Source organism: Nothobranchius furzeri, chromosome 4 (assembly GCF_043380555.1).
Source record: "Nothobranchius furzeri strain GRZ-AD chromosome 4, NfurGRZ-RIMD1, whole genome shotgun sequence".
NCBI classification, from domain to species: domain Eukaryota; kingdom Metazoa; phylum Chordata; class Actinopteri; order Cyprinodontiformes; family Nothobranchiidae; genus Nothobranchius; species Nothobranchius furzeri.
Genome location: NC_091744.1, coordinates 52,595,217 through 52,614,759, shown reverse-complemented (window position 1 = coordinate 52,614,759; position 19,543 = coordinate 52,595,217). Strand labels below are relative to the sequence as shown.

Sequence of the window (19,543 nt, the reverse complement as noted above, 5' to 3'; positions counted from 1 at the left end):
AACAGCTTAAGGGCAATTCTCATCTGTTTTGTTTGATCTCATCTGTTGACATTTATTTTAAATGTAATTAAACATAGGCTGTGAATTAATCAAAATTGATCACTATTTCCAAAAATGACTGAAAAAATACCAAATAAAACAAAAGTAAATGAATGCCATCCTCCTTGCGATGATGCCCTGGGCAACTGCCATAAAGTCACATCAAGAAATGCTGCTGATCATTCCAATGATCCCAAATAGACTCACATTAGGCCACATGAAAGCAACTGAACCCAAAAATATATTAACCAGTATATAACTGCACTCTCACACAACACGCCTGCAGCAACAGTTAGGACTCCTCCCTCCCTTTTAAAAGCGTTTTTGCTTCCGAGGACATTGTGGTTGTAAAACCACATGCTAGTAGTCTGGCCCCGGTGTGATCAACCAGTTTCTGCGGGAATGTGACGGCGGAACCAGGGCCAGATTAACACTTTGTTGTACCCTGGGCAACAATATTCAAGGGCTCCATCATCACGACCCAAGGATCACCATAATGTGGTCACATACAGAATATTTTACTGTAATATGCAGTAAATATACTCAATACTTGAATGCCTGACAACACGTAACCCGCCCAGAGTAACCTTTGACCCACCTCGTGTGGACTGACCAATGAGGAGAGGGTCTTAACTTGAGGCCCTCTCTTCATTGGTCAGTCTAAATGAGACTGACTCTCAACTGACGTTCAGTCGTAGGCAGCGAAGCGTCTCTGTGCGGCGCAAAAGCCCGGGTGGACAGTTTGTTTAATAGGGTGACCATATTTCCATTTCCAAACAAGAGGACAGGGGATCTGTGCCTATGATGTCACACTATGGCAACGCCACACAAACCATGTTGGGACCCATTTTTTGTAAGAACTAAATTAATATCAGATTCTGCCAATAAAAGGGCTCTAAAACAATTCATATGTAAATATTTTGCATATTTAATGCAAAATCTAATTTTTCTGCTTTAGTGCTGCAACAAGGTTTTATTAATAATAAATTATTATACCTTTTGTTTTACTACAGCATCGGTAAGCTTCCTGTGCACAGATTATTAAGGATGCTTGTTTCAGCTGTGAGATTAGACGATAGGATCAATGAAAAAATAAGTTGTCACAAACTCCATGGAAACTTTCAGAGAATCCACAAATAGTGGCTTTCAAATGGTTTTGTTACTTTTTGCAAGTTTAGAAAAGCAGCAGATGAGACAGCGTGTCTGATAAGTTAGTTTTTCATCTGATAATATTAGAACATGTCAGTAATGTCTGAGGGGCTTTTATAAACACCATATAACTAACACTACTGAATTACACAGAGGCTTCTGGGGAGCCCAGTTATTGGGGGGGGGGGGGGGGGGATTTTGCCTTGGCCCCCAAAATGTCTTGAAACGGCCCTGGGTGTGTGACTGAGTTTTGAAGGTGATCTGAATTGTATCAGATGTATAAATATGACATGTGTATAACTTATTGTTTTATACAGGTAAAAACGTGTAGTGGAGATAAATCTACCTACATTTTACTTTTCAACACTTTGTTTTGTTTTCTTGTTTTTATTGAACTATTTTCCTGTCCTGTCTGTCTCTCATCTTCCTGCATCTCCTCTTAATTCTCCAGAAAATCTGTTGCCTGGATTCTTACTTTTTCACCTCATCAGTTACTTTTGAGCAGGTCAAAGGGATCTCCTGACCGAAAAGCGCAGAGCGCGTTTTCGATGCTGCGTGAGGTGACATCACCACAGCACAGGTGATGAGCTCCGCAGTAGCGCGCTTCAGGCACAAATAAGACAGAAAATAGAGAACATGTGCGGACATGAACGATCGTGTGCTAATTATAGTTTTTTGGTTGCGCCACTTTGAGAATGGACCGTGCGCTGGAAGCAGCTGCCTGGATCGCTGTGCAACAATGCGGAACCGGTTCGCAGCAGCGCAAGTCTGCCGGCTCTCCCTCGCGCTGATCTGCCGCTACCGGCTCTCCCTCACGCTGATCTGCCGGCTCTCCCTTGCGCTGATCTGCCGGCTCTCCCTCGCGCTGATCTGCGGCTCTCCCTCGCGCTGATCTGCGGCTCTCCCTCGCGCTGATCTGACTTGCTCTGGTCTGCGCGCAACGGCGGGCGGGAAGGGGGGGGGGGGGGGGGGCGCTTTTGGAAGAGTTGTGTGACACAACGAATCGATGACGCAATTCGTTGCCAACGCTTTTAGTAATCGATTTTCATCGAATTTATCAATTCGTTGTTGCAAATAGTGTGGGAACATGGTTAAAACTAAAACGTGCTGGATACCGGCCCTCCAGGCCCGGAAAAGAATACCCCTGATTTATAGAATGAGAGTGAATGGTTGGAAACTTGGACGTAAAGTAACTCTTAGGAGCTTTGGTGATTTTCAGAAGTCAGTTCAAGTCATATTCAACAACAAGAACTCTCGAAGTTAACATCCAGAAGTCTGACGAACACCTAAAATCAACATATTCAAAGAAACTATTAATCCCAGAGGGAAATTTTGTTGTTTTGGTGGTACTGTCCCTTTAAGAGCACCAGGAGCAGAGCCTTTAGTAGTTAGAAATCCAGATTCCATCTGACCTAGCACAGGATGAGTCCTGGACTAACAAAGGGCTTAAAGGGACAGTTCAGTTACTGCAGATGGGTTAAACCTATCTATGGGAGCTGTTTGAACGACCTCAGTCTGAAGAAACAGAGATAAGTTATGATCAGACAGATGAGCTAACGGCTAGTCAAAGCAGTGACGGTTAAGTGAATTTTAGCTGATTCTGTCCTTAATTATTCTGAAACAAATCCTGCAAACGTAGACAGACATAGCAAAACTGTTACACACTGAAGTAGACGTACTGCAGAAGCTCCATGGCCAACTCCCGGGTAAAAACCTACAAACTCTACGTAACAAACTAAAATCACTTCTAAAAGGATGTTTAACAGTTTAATTCAGAGGTGTTTAAAAACACCTGGGATCCATGTTGAAACGGGTCCTGCTCTAACAACCCGTTAGCTCATCAATCCTGTTGGGAATGAGATCCGTTTTTTCAAACTGGTCACTCAGAAATGTTATTAAATGTCCACTTGAGAAGAAAAGTGACTGAAATTATTTTGTCACTGGGAAAAGAAGAAAAACGTGGCGTTAGGGTTAGTTCCATCATTTTGGACAGTTAAATGTATGAAAATCAAAATGTTTTAATCTTCCTTCTTCCTGAGAAGTGTGAGATGTGTTTGCTGTATCATTTACTAACTCAGGAACCGGTTCTGGGTTTAAACAAGAGACGTTTAATCCCAACCGCGTGGTCTTGCAGAGCAGATTGTCCACAGGTAATTAGACCGATAAAGCATCCAGTGATCAGAACACAGCAGCAGGTTTCTAAACATCCTGCTTTCACATCCGTTGACCTCCAGCAGGCCTCGCTTTGCTCACTCAATGCTCCTAAATCCACCCCAGCAGCGTCTCTGAGTCTGGAAGCTTAGTTCAGCACATGCCCATATCTTCATGAAGCTCTATCAAAGGCTGGAGGTCTCCTCCTGTGCTTCGGTGAGGGAGATCTTCATACATGCCTCCTGTGTTGTATAGAAGACACAGGAAGTCTAGCACAGCTGGGCCAGCCCAACGCAGGACTCCAACATTTTGAAGGTCTCTAGTTTATTTACATCGAGAGAGAAATGTTTTTCCTCAACACAGAGTCCAGTGTTTGGCAAGTCGCAGCAGGAGTTCTCAAACCACCGTTCTGTTCGAGTCCCTGTCTCCGCCTCAGCGACTCTCAGGTGCAGCAGCCGCGCTCCACGTGACAGAAGAGGGGGGAGCGGGAAGGCAGGGATGAGGAGGTAGAAGGCTCAGAGGAAGAGGAGGATGAAGAGGACGCTGTGGAGGCAAGCAGGGAAGGGTAGGGGCTCATTTTGTCAATGTTGACGTAGGTGGTGTTGAGGAGGATGTAGTGCTCCCCGCTGAAGCTGGAAAAGATGGCAGAAATGCGCGACACCAGCTCGGAGAAGGAGGGGCGCCGCTCGGGCTTCGGGTGCCAGCACTCGATCATCACAGTGTAGCTGAGGAGGAAGAGCAGAACATGATATGTGACACACGCCATGTTTGTTGTTTTGTTCATCCAAACATTTAGACTTTTATTATCTCTTTATATCCACAGTGTCTCTGAGGAGAAGAAACAAGCAAACACGAGGAAAACATCTAACTCAAAGTTAGATTAAAGTTTGCTCCCAGTTTTCTTATAGTTGAATTTATCAATGAAATTAATGAAGCGGGCTGCGCAGTGGCGCAGTGGTTAGAGCTGTTGCCTTGCAGCGAGAAGGTCCTGAGTGCGATTCCTGGCCTGGGATCTTTCTGCGTGGAGTTTGCATGTTCTCCCTGTGCATGCGTGGGTTCTCTCCGGGTACTCCGGCTTCCCCCCACAGTCCAAAAACATGACGGCAAAACAGGCGGGTGTACCCCGCCTACTTGCCCGTTGACTGCTGGAGATAGGCACCATCCCCCCCCCCCCCCCCCCCCCACCCCACCCCTCCCCCCCACCCCCCACCCCCGCGAGCCTACGTGGACAAGCGGGTTCAGAAGATGGATGGAATTAATGAAGCAGAATAAAGTTCAGCAAGAACGTCTAGAGGCTGACGCAGCAAACTATATTATAATTTCTCTTTATACTGACCTGACGGACTTTCAGCCCAAAACCGGCTCGCCAGAGGCTCCATAGCCTGCATTTTAGTGTTTCTTTACGATCATGGATGAATGATGATGCTTCCACTGTATTTCACTGGAGGCGCGTCCTCGTCTCCTATCTCTTTCTCTGTGCTGTCCTAGCTCAGATTATTGATTGGCCCAAGTCTGATCCGACCCGTCAGGCTCCCTCCATTCGGGCTCGGATCGTACAAGTGGGGAAGAGCTGACTGGGGGTCTACACAGGACATGAGACCTCTAGACGGATTTATTTATTTAATTTTTCACCTGTTGGTGGTGTCGGGGGCGTCTTAAAAACCCTCTCCCATATTTCCCCCAGTGGATGATATTGAAACTGGTTAAACTGTGAAAGCTGTACACAAAAATGATCACATATCAATCACAGTGTTTTATTTTGAAAATTTTCTTTTATTTTCTTACATTTACCGGCCTGCCTTTTCTGCTTTGGGTTGGCTTCATGCCGGAATTGACGTGGCTTACTAAAAAATTAGAGCTCACGTCAAAGCGACCGCTGCACAGCGCGAGCCTTCATGGCGCTTCGCAGCTGACGTGACCGAGAGCGTAAAAGAGCGCCGATTGGAAGCGCTCGTCGTTCCACAGTGCTTCCGCGTCTGGTGTGTTCCAGGCGTAATTCTCCGTTAGGTGTTGTGGATGTGAAGCAGAAATGTTCTTACAGGCTTTAATTAAGCCGACAAGATAAGCCTGACGTCCACATCAGCGTTACGGTGATCTGCTTTTCATCATTCAACAGCTACCTGATGGATCCTGTCACAAATGCAGGTCTCCACTCATTGTTGCAGCCTCTAATAACACAGGTCGTGACGGCCCTGAAGCACCCGGAGAAGTAGGAATTACAAGAATGTCTGCTGGCGTACATCACCTCTTTCTCCCTCCCAGTGATCCCATGAAATCAGACTTTAAAAACCAGCCAGCATGGCTCTGGTCCCAAAGCAGCAGGTGTCTACGGCCATGTTTGAGCTGGATTTCAGGTTAAACAAGAGAAGTGACTCCTGCTTGACCCACAGCTGATGAAGTTGTAGCTCTTGCTGACCGTGATGAATAGTCTGAACTTGGACTGGTTTGTATTTATGACTTCAGTGTTTGCACAGCTCTTCCTCTGTTACCAGTTTCCCCACTGCTCCGTCCCAGTACCACAGTCTCGGATCAGGATGTTCTGAAGCTCAGCTCTGTCGAACATCGCTCACGCCAACTGAGCCATGTCGCTGGGCGGACTGAGGTGAGCAGCAGCTATAAAATAACAGAAGGCTCATGCACTCACAGCGTGTCGGGACAGAACTCAGGCTGCAGCAGTCTTCGGCCCTGCAGGAGGAACACGGTGATGTCGAAGGAGTTCACGTCGGAGTACGGGGGCGCTCCTCGGGTCATCAGCTCCCACAGCAGCACCCCGAACGACCACTGCAGGGAAAACCATCAAATCATACGTTTCCGTTATGACACGGTCACAGCAGAAGGAAAAATCACTTTTTAAAGTATGAGTTATTCATAATGCACTCAAGTTTTCATAATCACAAAGGGACGATAACAAATTTAAAATATGGTAAAAAAAACACATTAAGAAACCACACAGCACAAAACTAAACCCTGGTCAGGATGACGGTCCTGTTGCGTGGCCCAGTTTGGACCAAGTTTTATCCATCAGACAGATGCACTCATAAATAGTCAGTGTCGCAATAGGCTGGGATAAAATTGCAGAAACAATGCAACAGCTGGTGTTTCTGACACTTTCTAAAGAAGTTTGGTTTGCAGGTGGGTCACATGGGGCATTCCACGCAAGAGCAAACAGTCATGAACTAATGCTCACAAATTATCTCAAAATGTTCTGAATCCCTCCCTAAGATACCTTGTGTTACTCTTTCGGACCCATTAACTACATTGAAATGTGTGAAAAATCTACAACAATTTTGAGGAGAAATTTTCTTTTCTTAAAATGGAAATATTGACTTTATGAAGTTATGACAGTTCTATGGTCCATTCAAAACATCTTCATGAAGTTCTTTGCACTAAGTCCCTCTCACATAAATCAGTCGCTGCAGATTTATTCATGAACCTTTTCAATAACACACACCTGTATGCCCCAGACCTGGAGGCGCTCACATTTGCTGATGATACTCTGGTTTACCGCACAACTGATATTTACCCTCCTCTCTTGTGTAAGAATACACTTTCTTGTTGATGTTTCCCTCCCAAACAGACTACAGATGTGTGTAAGGCCTCACCACGTCAGACTTGGTGGTGAACTTGTGTGTCTGCAGACTCTCCAGAGCCATCCACTTGACAGGCAGCTTGACCCCGCTCTTGTTGTGGACGCTGTAATATTCTTTGTCATAAACATCTCTTGCCAAGCCAAAGTCTGCCACTTTTACCGTGTAGCTCTCATCCAGCCTGTTAGAAAAAGAAACATCATTACATTTTCCCTGGATGTTTAGTGTCATCACTCCTGTAGGGTTAGGGTTCAAAGTCACTAAAAGGTGAGCTCACATGCAGTTCCTGGCAGCCAGGTCTCGGTGAACAAACTTCTTGCTGGCTAGATACTCCATCCCTCTGGCCACCTGGAGTCCAAACCCCATCAGGTCCTTCACCGTTGGGTTCTGGAAGACAGTCATTGTTCTCTTATATGACATCTAAAAACTCTGGCACACATGAACGGCTCCCTGGTTGCACCAGTGCGTGCCCTTACATGTGCCTCATCACGGATGAAGTTTCGCAAGTCGCCGTGCTTCATGTAGGGCAGAACCACCAGCGGTGAGCCCTCAGGAGGAAGGCAGATACCCAGCAGAGAGAGAACGTTGGGATGGCTGAAGTCCTTCATGATGATGCCTTCTTTGAGGAACTGGGACACCTCCTCCAAGTCTGTTATGCCTTTTAAAAGAAAACAAGTCCGAAAAATGGGTTTAAAGGAGCTTAAGATTGGATTTTTTATTTTTAAAGTTTTCAGTAACCAGATGTAAGAAAAGACTGTTTCTGGCTGTGTTAGTGTTACTGTGCTACATCAGTGTTAAGGTCGTTTCTCAGATACCTTTGGGGAAATAGAATAAAGATGGACACCTAACTGAAGAAAGCCCACCCACATCCATTTTCCAAATGCATCCCTGCCCCTGGTGCCCTACACTTAAGCCTCTCTGACTGTGCCATAATCTGGTTTGAGATGGAAGCTCTTTAGGTGTCCAATTAGCTCTCAGCTGGGGTCACAGCCCAAAGACAGACAGAGAACAACAATTTCTGGTTTCAAAAACTCTGAAAGGGAAATCATTTATTAACTTATTAGAACAAGCAAGATGAAGCGTTATCTCCTACAGAATGATGATGGTTATTTTGTTTTCAAAAAGTCTTAGAGACTGCTAAACAAAAGTATCAGCTCAAGAATGGGGCACCAACGTCCTCTGATCTCCTAGCTAACACCTCAGAGTGTCTGTTGACAAGAACATGAGTCTGTTTCTGACCAGCGCTCCCTAAACGCTGACAGATGACTCATGTTGAACAAAGTAACACAACCTTACCATCAAAGAGACTGTGAGACCTTAGACAGGGGATCTCGTTACCCTGCTTTTATTTTGGTAGGCAATGTTTTGTTTTAGAAAACTGCCACAATTACATTTAGATTTCATTCTAGGAGCAACCCCAAAAGTTTAATAAAAAATAAATCTAACAAAAGGTTCCGGTCCCTGCAGACCAGACCCCAGGAGGCTCCTCCCACTGGATGGTGGCTCCCTGTGACTGTGTGGGTCTTCTCTCCACATTGTTCCAGCATCAATCTTCCTGCTCCAGATGACAGGTTACAAGATTAGGCAGGACCCTAATGTCGTCCTCTCCATCCAACCCTCATTCATCACCATTAGCTCAAGCTGAGAGCGGTTCGGGCTTGGCTCAGATGAGACCCATGATGCTACAGGGGATGGCGTGAGAAGGAGTAGGCAGGACTGAGGAGCGGTGGGTGGACATGGACACACTCCAACAGGACAAGAGTGTGCTGAGCTGTGGTCGGTGTAAATTGTTGGTTGTCATGGTTTAAAAACCCACCTTTCTTCCAATTTGAAGGTTTGAGGTATCAGGACAAAATAAAGACACTTCTGGTAGTAAAGGGAGAGGAACACAACTTCAGATGAACATAAACAGGATGTATTCAATCGTAGTTTAGGGGGGAAAAATCACGACAGACTAAAGCAGATGTGGTAGTTCATTTCAGTAACAGTAACCGTGTGGGACTGTAGTAGAGTTTTTAATCGATTTTGGTCTTTTCTTAGCATCATGTTTTTGAACATTTTTTATAGATGTCATTATAAGTCAGGAAATTTGACCTGCAGGACCTTTGAAGATGACCGTAAATCCCAGAGACTCGTTCAGGAAAAACGACAGGTCTCACAAACGCTTGGAGACACGTTGGAAACTCCCGGGTCAACGTTATTGGCACTTTGTCACAAAAGATACATTTTTTAAATAATAAAAAAGTCAATGCCGTCAATGATGGAGACCACTCTGCCTTAAGAACCACTCATCACACAAAGACCGCAGTCCTGAAGCGTCTCCAAATCTTACGCCACCACCTCGCTGAGAAGTGATTCCCTCTGGCGCATCAGCGGCCATGAGCACCTACCAAATATAAGAAACATTTACTTACGGTTTAAGGACTTGACGGCACAGTGCTGCTTCTGCCCGTCGGCCTCCAGCAGCGTCCCATGGAAAACACAACCGAAGTGTCCTGCAGGTTACAACGGGCAGAATTAGTCACAATCAGCCAGAATCCAGAGTTCAAAGGGTCATGTTCAAACCTGTGATGGGCTTCATAAACACTTCCAGCCCACATAGTCTTGGTTCTAGGATGGTCACTTTTTTATCATGAACTAGTATCACTAACAATCAGTTCTCCTCCACTGCATGTGATTTTATGTGAGGCCTCAGGCTCAGCTCCCAACGCACTCACAGATCTCATGAGTAGGAGGCAGTTTCTAACTCTCACCCATACATGGACACAAGTCTGTAGCAGCCTCTGAACGAGCCACGTCGCTCACACTCTGAACCTGTGCAATCACACTTCCACTTTAACATTTAGTCATTTTATCTTAGAGCAACAGCTCCAGGGCTGCAGCAGCTTCAGACATGTGGGCGTCTCAAGCAGCAGGATCAAGGTGTTTGGATGGAAATCAGCTCCTTTATGTGTTTCAAGCCTTAAACAGCAAACTCTCAAGTTTCAGTCACACTACCTCTGCTCCATCCCAGAAACCCAGCACCAAGCTTTCTTCATCAAAACCCCAAACAAGTTAACAACCAGTGTTAACCCCACTGTGACTTATTGTGCATTTTATTGAACAATGTCTCTTATTTGGGACACGGGGGCTCACCGCAGCCGGGGATGAAATAAGCGGGGCGCTCTGGTATCACGTCCCTGCAGATGGCTGAGGGTGTTGGGTTACAACAATGGACCCTGGGAATTCTAGCTGTGAACAAATCATTCCACACACCTTTGAAAAACAAATCCAGGCTTCAGGGGATCAACCAGGCGGGCGGTGCTACAGTAGGTGCTGATTTCTCCTTTAGGGTATTAAAACTGACCAGTGGGTCTGAGCAGCATAATCACACAAAGGTGATTCTGTTTCTACATTAAATAAAACAAGTTTGTGTCGCTCTCAGAACCTTCGGCCTTGGCTACATCCGGCTACCTAGTTAGGGTCGGGGGGAGGGATTACTGTTCATCTGTGCTGCTGTGAAAGAGCCGTCATGTTGGTGCTGTTTAAACTTCACTGATGTTGTCATTTAAAATCTCAGAGCGTGTTCACTTTGAAAGAGGAGGTATAAAATAAGAGAAACCTTAATTTCAGCAGGAAAACTGTTGGTGTTGGCCTGACGGGTTACCTCGGCCGATGACCTGGTTAAGGTGGAGCAGCAGCTGCTCCCTGGCGATCACCACATGCTGCACCTCAGTCAGCAGGTCTGGGTGCAGACAGGATGGGTCAATGTGGACCTGGGCCATCAAGAGGGGCGACACCAAATCGCCCTCCATCCCCAGACCCATCCGACCTCCCAGCACCCCAAGTCTGGGAGACAGCAGTTCCCCGTTGCCTCCGTAGATGGGAGGAGCAGCTCGGCATGTCTCGGGCCTGTCGGCGCCCTGATCTGGAGAAAGAAGGGAGAAGTAGAAGGGTCAGAGTTCAGCGACTGTATCAGCTGAAGTTCAGATGTGTTCCATGATCAGAGAGGGTGAGAGAAATCTGACTTCAAGATGGAGGTGGCTAGAGCTCCCGAGGAGAAATATAAATGCAAAACGCAGAACCCATCTGAGAGCTCTGGAACAGAGGTCAATTACCTAAGAACTCTCCAGCCTGAAGGAAAGCATTAGCTCATTAGTAGGTCTACCCTCTCAGAGCTATAGAGCTAGCGCGAAAATTTCTACTCATCATCTTCATCATCATCGGGATCAGAATACGAGGAGCCTCTCAGAAGCCCTCAGGACCCAGAGGAACAAAAACCACATTAGACTCCAAACACGACACCAACGTCTGCATCACCGCTCTACCTTTCATAAATACTCCTGTCCTTTTACAAGGAACTCATTCACTCAACTTAAAAACAACAAGGTGACAACTTGGATCAGTGTTTGGTTGCATTTTAGTTTTGTTAAGAGGCAAAAACCAAATAATTCTACCCATCATGCAATCGTAGAAAAATCATGGACAAAATAACAAGAGGAGCAAAAACGACAAAGTCTGATTAGCTGCATTATTTAATATTAATATTTAAAGATGGCTGACCAGGAAACATCCGATTAGACTAAAAACTAGACATTTGTCACGGTGAGAGCAGGAGGTTAGGACCCAAGATGCAGAATCCCCAGAACGACTCAAGGCAGGAGAGGTCTGAGAGAATACTTCCGCTATTTTTAAAGGCGGATGCACCAAAGTCCAGAGGCACAATAACAAACCCGACTTAATATCAAACTCACTGAACAAACAAACAAACAGAAGCTCACTCATGAGCACGAACTAGGGTAACTAGAGGAGGACAGAACACGCTGACAATTACAATGAACCAACCACACTGGACACAGACAGGGTTATACACACAGAGGGAAACAGGTGACAGGTGTGAGTAGTGAGAGCTGGAGGCAAGGCAGGTGCGTACAAAACCCTGAATGAGGGGAAAGAAACAAGCAGGACGGCAGATAAACCTTAACCTATAACACAAGGATAAAACTAAACCTAAAGACTGAGGGACAAAAATAAATAACTAATAACTAGATGGATGAGGAGGACTAAAATAAGATTGACTAGGAATAGGGAGTGATTAGGAGGACACCTGAGGGAAGTCTAGAGAGGGCTGGGGATAGTAATGGGACACAAGAGGAGAACCTGGAGTGAGAACAGGAGGAGGCTGGGGACAGAGGGACACAGAACATGACATTTCTGTAGAGGATCACAGTGTAGGGAGACAGTTTATCTACACAGATCACCTCAATTAAACCACCTTATAAATCTGGTGAGCGTAAACAATAACTGTTACTGTTTCTGAAACAGGAGCTCTGGCACTCGTGTTGCAGGAACTAGAAGTTAGTCGGGACGAGGGGATGGGGACAGAGAAGAGCAGGGTTTGGAGTCTTATTTCCTGAATTTTCGGACATCCTGCCTCTGATTGGTTAACAGCAACGCGTCTCAGTTTGCTTTGCAAATGTTTTATCTCCACAAATAACACAAACCTGGAGGAGTTCTGCTGTGTGATGGAGTTGCTAATGCTAACAGTTTCTACTAGCCAAAGGAGTGCTGATCTCTCCTGCACGCTAAACCAACAACAGCCTTCCCCGCTGCAAGTCAAGGTGGGTGAGTCCATGAATGTTAGTGACGGTGTGACGTAGATCCGTCGGGATTTTCTAATCCTAGAGTTTCACCGTCTGTTTTCTATCAGAAGCTGAAGCAGGTCTGCATGTGAAACTCAGAGTGACTGGTAACAATAATGTAACTTTGTCTTTACCAGGCAGCCTCTTATGAATGTAGTCCATAAAGAGATATTCATACATGTAGTGTGACAAGAGCATTTGTGGTTTTTAATTGGCTGAAAGCTGCTAGGGTTAGTATAAAACACGTACAGTGAAGCATGCTAATGTAGCACTCAGCTCAACAGGGAAGGTAGATGGGAGCGAGAAGAGGAGACAAGGTGGGAGAGGAGCTTATCTGCCTGACGTACCATCCAGCAGGGTTGTTCTATAGTCGACTGACTCGTGGGACACCATTTCGTTAGTGGGGCTGATGCTCCTCGCATTAGCCAGCCGGTCCAGATGCTGGATGTGACCCCGGCCATCATACCACACCTCTGACAGATCTGGAGACAAAGGCAGAGGAGTGCAAGGAAACGGGGGTGATGGGATCAAGATAAAGAGAGCAGAGGAAATGAAGAAACAAAGAAAGAGAAGGACAGAAGATGAGGGAGAGATGAATTACAGAGAAAAGGCAAAGTGTTTTCCCCAGAGCGGCCCAAACATCAGCATCCTAGAACCCACCAGGCAGTACAAACCCAGCAGACACACTCGGGCGACAGAGGAGGTAGACCATTGTGTCTAAATGATGCAAATGTAAAAACACACACATATAAACATGACTAGTATTGCTTTGTGTGTGTTTTAATCATCATCCATTCACCCTGCTTCCTTCAGGCAGAAGACCGAGCTCTGCCCTTTGTTCACCACATGATTTTAGATAATTATTAATATCTCTCTGTCTGCCCCCCCCCCCCCCCCCCCGCTGCTGGATGACGAAAGTGCATTAAACAAATTATTTGTCAAGGAAATCTATAATGCATCAGTTCCAGGTTCTTTGAATATTTTATTAACAGGTTGTTCATTAAAGTGATGCAACTCGACGAGGAGCAGGACTGATCTCACTGTGATCCCTCCAGACTCCAAGTCTTAGATAAACATTAAATAAAATAAATATTTGTTTTATTGGACTGAAAATCCAAATGTGTATTTTGATGGTCTCCTTCTCACTGTCTCCATATGTTCCTATATTCACATTCACCCTGTCACCACAGCTGGAGCGAAGCAGGCCCTCAGAATCCAGACTGAAGCCTCAGCTCTTACCTTCGATGTGCTTGTTCCTCCTCCACATGAGCAGCGTTCCCAGCAGCAGAAGCAGCGAGCTGACACACACACAGCCCACGATGAGGCCTGTGTAGTCCTGCTCCTGCGCCAGCGTCACCTTGCCCAGAGGTTTGATGGTGTCTGCCTGGCGCCACTGAACAATAGGAAGGGATTTGGTGTGTCAGACAGAAAGAGTTCAAAACACTGATAAACACCACCAGTCTGTTCTTCAGTCTTACCACCATTTTCCACATAGATGTTAGTGTTGGACAGGGTTAGAGATCAGAGCTGTCAGGTGTTTGAAGGACCACCCAACTGTTCTCATGTTCTACAACAAAATGTCTAATCATGACTCAAGATACCCTTCTGAAACCATCGTTTGCTCTTAATAGATTTGGTGAGACACTGATCTACATTTCCCAAGAGTTGTTAAACTAAAGAGTGTGTTCCTACTGAACAGCTGTTTACTGTGTCAGTAGCTAATATAAAGGCTAGCAGTTAGCTTTTAGTTTGCTGATTGTCCGGCACCATGGTAAAGCCCAGAAGTAAAAGTAAGAGAGTAATATATTCAGAGGTGAAGCGAAGAGCTGCAATTAGAGTGAACATCGACGCGGTCTACACTATTGAGGGATCTGAATTAGCCTATGAAATCACAGACCGATGGTGACCTGGCTGTGTTGCTACTGGACTTGTATGTAATAATATTTTTGTCCAACAGTGTGGGTCTTTTTACTTTGTGGCTTATTTAGTATCAGTTGTCTCCTGTTAGCATTAGCTCATTGTTAGCACTAGCAGGCTGTGGCAGGGTTGTTTAAAACAGTTGTAATTCCACTTTCAACCAGAAAGAGGAACAACCTGAGGCCTTTTCGAGTTTCCTGCTTAAACACTCACTGAGAAAACCAGACAAATCCAGATATACGACAGTGACCGTACACACGACTGTATTATTATTGATGCATCTGAAGTTGGTCATAGTGAAAGACGTGTGCATCTGTGCACCTGGGGACTTTTGGGTATTTTAATTGCTGTTATGCTGCTTCTAGATAAAAACATTTAATTTAGATTTGTTTTAACCAGACAATCATTGCTAATGTCTGTAGAAACAGGCCTAATAAACGGCTCTCACTGGTACACAGTCGTGCATGGCACTCACACTGGCATTCAGACACATGGTGTGCCATAATCACACACACGCACGCACGCACGCGCGCACACACACGCACGCACACACACACACACACACAGACACGCACGCACACGCACGCACACACACACACACACACACACACACACACACACACACACACACACACACACACACACACACACACACACACACAGTGAGTTGACAGTCTGGGGACTGATTACATCAGTGACATTGCTTCTGCCATTATTAGTCATCGTCGTCATCTTCCTCCATTTATCCGGGTCCGGGTCGCGGGGGCAGCATCCCAACTAGGGAGCTCCAGACGATCCTCTCCCCGGCCACCTCCACCAGCTCCCCATGGTTTAAAAACCCACCTTTCTTCCAATTTGAAGGTTTGAGGTATCAGGACAAAATAAAGACACTTCTGGTAGTAAAGGGAGAGGTGTTCCCAGACCAGATTGGAGATGTAACCTCTCCAACGTGTCCTGGGTCGACCCGGGGGCCTCCTGCTGGCAGGACATGCCCGAAACACCTCCCCGGGGAGGCATCCAGGAGGCAACCTGACCAGATGCCCAAACCACCTCAACTGACTCCTTTCGATCCGGAGGAGCAGCGGTTCTACTCCGAGTCCCTCCCGAATGTCCGAGCTCCTCACCCTATCTCTAAGGCTGAGCCCCACATCACTGCAGTTGCTGAACCAATCTGCCTGTCGATCTCCCGATCCCTCCTACCCTCACTCGTGAACAAGACACAGAGATATTTAAACTCCTCCACTTGAGGTAGGACCTCTCTCTCGACCCGGAGTTGGCAAACCACCCTTTTTCGGTCGAGAATTAGATTTAGTGGAAATGAAGTTTGTGCTGCAGCCAGCTGCTGATGAAACAATTTGGATGCATGTGTGCGAGTGTGTAAATCAAGACTGTCTAAGTATGTCTACAGGTTGAAAGTGTGTGTGTGCGCGCATGCATGTGCGTTGGTTAGTGCAGCTAGGGGATGTGGACTGACCCTGCCCCGTGTTACAGGCTTTCCTCTGAAGGCTGGTTCACAAGTCACATGTGATGAGGCTTCTTGGTCTGCAGGCGGCTGCTGGATGTTATCTCTGGTGGAGTCACCACCGGTGTTTAGAGTCAGATGGTACCGTGGACTTCTAACTGTATCAATAACATGTGAATATTTGACTGTGGCTCAAGGAACTAAACATCAGCATAGTGGTTCCAGGTCTAGAAAAGACCCCAGACCTGAATCCTACAGAGAACTAGTGATCAATCCTCAAGAGACAGGAGGACGAACAAAACCTACACACAATTCAGATGAAGGATGAGCTGCTGTTAGTTAGGATTTACAACAGAAGTTGACTGATAGTATACCAGAATCTAGAAAAAGAGCCAACACTGCTTACATTGACATGTTGCATCATTTAATGTTGCTACAAGATCTAAGACGCTTGAAGCAGCAAACTTTTTTAAACCAACACAGTTATCGTCTTAACTTTTGGCTACTGGTTTATATTTTTCCTCACATTTTAGACGAAGTCACTGTTTTCCTGCCAGGTTTATCATGAAAAAGGAGACAGTGTGAAGAGATGTGTGTGTTTGGGAGGAAATATCCATCCTTCAACAGCTCTGGAGCCGTTTGACTTACATCCCAGAAACAAGACGGACAGCTGGCTGGTGAGCCGGCTCACTCGGCACACACATCAGAAATTCTCCCTGAGCTCCATTTTACGAAGGACTACGTTAGCAGAGGAGAGTTACTGAAGTTTCTCCTAAATGATCTGGAACGTAGAAGGAATGTGGTGTTTTCCAGATTTTTCCCACAGTGCATGATGAAGATCTCATCATGGTTCTGCTCCTCTCATCTAACAGCTCATCCAGTCCACACGACTCAGTCTGCAGACTAGACATCTAAAGTAGAGGCAGCGATGGAAATTTAATGTGAAGTTTGACATAAAATCAGATGAGTTTACAACAACATGACGTGAAGCTGAAAAGGCAGCAGCTGTGTGAGTTTGTATTGTCACTCTGAGCCCGCTCAGCTTGCTTGTCCTTCAGAAGCTGATGAGATTTAGAACGATACCCCTTATATTAGAAACAGAGCGGTTTTAATGGAATATTCATCTCCACGTATCCCACATCAGCATCTGGTCACTCTTGTGACTCTGACCACTAATTATGAGGAAATACTCATGGTAATAAGAGACTTCATGCTTTTAATTTAAAGATTTAAATAATCAGGGATATTCATTTTCAGCAAACACATTAGTCAGGCATTTTGAATGATGTTTCTATGTATAAGTTACTAATAACTAATATTGAACTAATTATACACAGCTTCCAGAACAGCCTCCATTTAGAGAAAGGCAGCTTACGTGCTTCAGGACTGAGTTCAGCCTAAACCAAAATGTATGGATGGCCTAAAGCGCCAACATTTCCTACCTGTTTGCATAACCACTGTTTCATAACCCTATAAGCTGTCACTGATTTTTACGCAACATGTTTACTGATGGAAATCTGTGGTTAGAACCAGCAGCAGCTAAAGGCAGCACCCCTGGTGCCTCCTGGGTTCAAGTCTCTGACAAACTCCTGCAGTCTAAATGTTGTGTTAGGTAAATGGCTATAAACGTGCTGAGCTTTGATTTGCAGCATTTTTCATTTCAGCTAGCAATTTGGGTTTAATAGGATCTCATAGGTGTACTGCTGACCTCGACTCGGGACGTGGTGGATCAGTAAGTGGAGTGCTTCGAGGACTTCCCCGATCCCACCAGCACCTCTTCCTGTGAGGAAGCAGAGTCCGGGGACTTTGGGTTGGGTGCTACAATCTCTGGGGCAAGTCTCCAGGGGTGGATGAGGTCTGCCCAGAGTTCTTTAAGGCTCTGGATGCGCTGGAGTCATGTTGGCTGCAATATCGCATGCATCGGGGGCTGTTCCACCGCATTGGCAGACCAAGGGTGATGGTCCCCCTATTTTCAAAGGGGGGCTGTAGGATGGGTTGCAACTACAGAGGGATCACACTCCTGAGCCTCCCTGTGAGGTCTATTCAGGGGTTCTGGAGAGGAGGATCTGTCAGATAGTCCAAACTCAGATTCAGGAGCATCAATGTGCTTTTCGTACTAGCCGTGGAACACTGGACCAGCTCTGTACCCTTAGGGGGGTCCTGGATGGTGAGTGGGAGTTTGCCCAACCAATCTACATGGGTTTTGTGGATTTGGAGAAGGCGTTCGACTGCGTCCCTCAGGAGGCACTTTGGGGGGTACTTTGAGAGGATGGGGTACCAGACCCTCTGATATGGGCTGTTAGGTATGACCGGTATCAGAGCTTGGTCTGCATTGCCGGTAGTAAGTAGAGCTTGTTCTCCTCTGACATCAACAAGGCATTTTCACCCAAACAACTGCTACTCACTAGTTGTTTTCCTTTCTTGGGACTGTTCTCTGTAAACCCTAGAGATGGTTGTGGGTGACAATCCCCAGAACATCAGCAGTTTCTGAAAGACTCAGACCAGCCCGTCTGGCACCGACAACCATGCCACGATCAAAGTCATTAATTCACCTTTCTTCATCATTCTGAAGCTCGGTTTGAGCTGAAATGCATATGAGTTGCTACCATGTGAATGGCTGATCAGTAATTTGCGTTAAAGAGCAGATGGACAGGTGTGCGCAATTAAGTGTGTGTGTATATACACTTATATATATATAAGTATATACATATATACTTATATTTATATAAGTGTATATATACACTTATATATATATGTATATAAGTATATATATAAGTATATATATGTATATATATATACTTATATATATACACACAGACATATATATATATAAATCTATATATACAAACACACACACACTGGGACGTAATTTTGGGGGGGGACGGGTGGGACATGTCCCCCCCACTTTTTCAAAAGGCAGTTTCGGTCCCCTTCACTTTTTTCCGTCCAAAAACAATATTACGCTACATTAAATGGATTTGGTTGAGCACTAGGACCGAAACGGAAACCGGTTTCCTATTAGACCCACCCAAAAGCTAATCTATTGGCTCTGCTGATACTTGCTAACGTATTATTGGCTGTTGCTGCTGTCACTCCAAGTAGTAAACAGAACGTGCTCACGTTGTTTTGCTAGTTTGGAGCCGCTAGGGAACACCGGTACTGAGTCACATCGTCAACTAGACGCTGTGTAATATCAGAGCTCAGCTCAGCTTCCATTACACAACATTTGAATAAGTGTTCATTTGTGAGTGTTTGGTAGTTATGCACAGCCAGGAGGCAGCATGTCAAGAAACGAAAGTGGATAGAAGAGACTTATTTCAAAGTCAAAACGTAAGTTGGAACATGTGACACCCCTGCATTAAGCTCAGACTCACCTCCTCCTTCACAAACATACTCAAAACTAACTTTTACAAACTAATCTCCTCCACATAACTGACTCCTCAGACACAATTTATTCGTATTATTATAATTATTATGTTTTTATTATTACTATTATCATCATAATTATTATTACTAGTAGTAGTAGTAGTAGAAGTGTAACTTCAAAACTTTTATCATTTAACTTTATTGTAAACTTATCTATTGCAATGCATATTTTCACATTAAAAAGCTCTGAA

At 45.4% G+C, this 19,543-nt stretch overlaps 1 protein-coding gene across 1 annotated transcript in view; it reads right to left on the bottom strand.

The window, feature by feature from the left end:
* Positions 1 to 3,575: 3,575 nt before the first annotated feature.
* The window catches only part of met (MET proto-oncogene, receptor tyrosine kinase), a 106,194-nt gene continuing 90,226 nt past the window's right edge, over positions 3,576 to 19,543 (bottom strand). The window contains exons 13-21 of the mRNA XM_054732750.2: positions 13,787 to 13,940; positions 12,895 to 13,029; positions 10,573 to 10,833; positions 9,341 to 9,421; positions 7,403 to 7,584; positions 7,204 to 7,313; positions 6,942 to 7,107; positions 5,984 to 6,120; positions 3,576 to 4,064 (exon numbers count right to left, since the gene is read on the bottom strand). Of these exons, the coding sequence (XP_054588725.1) occupies positions 3,782 to 4,064; positions 5,984 to 6,120; positions 6,942 to 7,107; positions 7,204 to 7,313; positions 7,403 to 7,584; positions 9,341 to 9,421; positions 10,573 to 10,833; positions 12,895 to 13,029; positions 13,787 to 13,940 (1,509 nt within the window). The 3' untranslated portion in view covers positions 3,576 to 3,781. The remainder of the gene's footprint in view (positions 4,065 to 5,983; positions 6,121 to 6,941; positions 7,108 to 7,203; positions 7,314 to 7,402; positions 7,585 to 9,340; positions 9,422 to 10,572; positions 10,834 to 12,894; positions 13,030 to 13,786; positions 13,941 to 19,543) is intronic.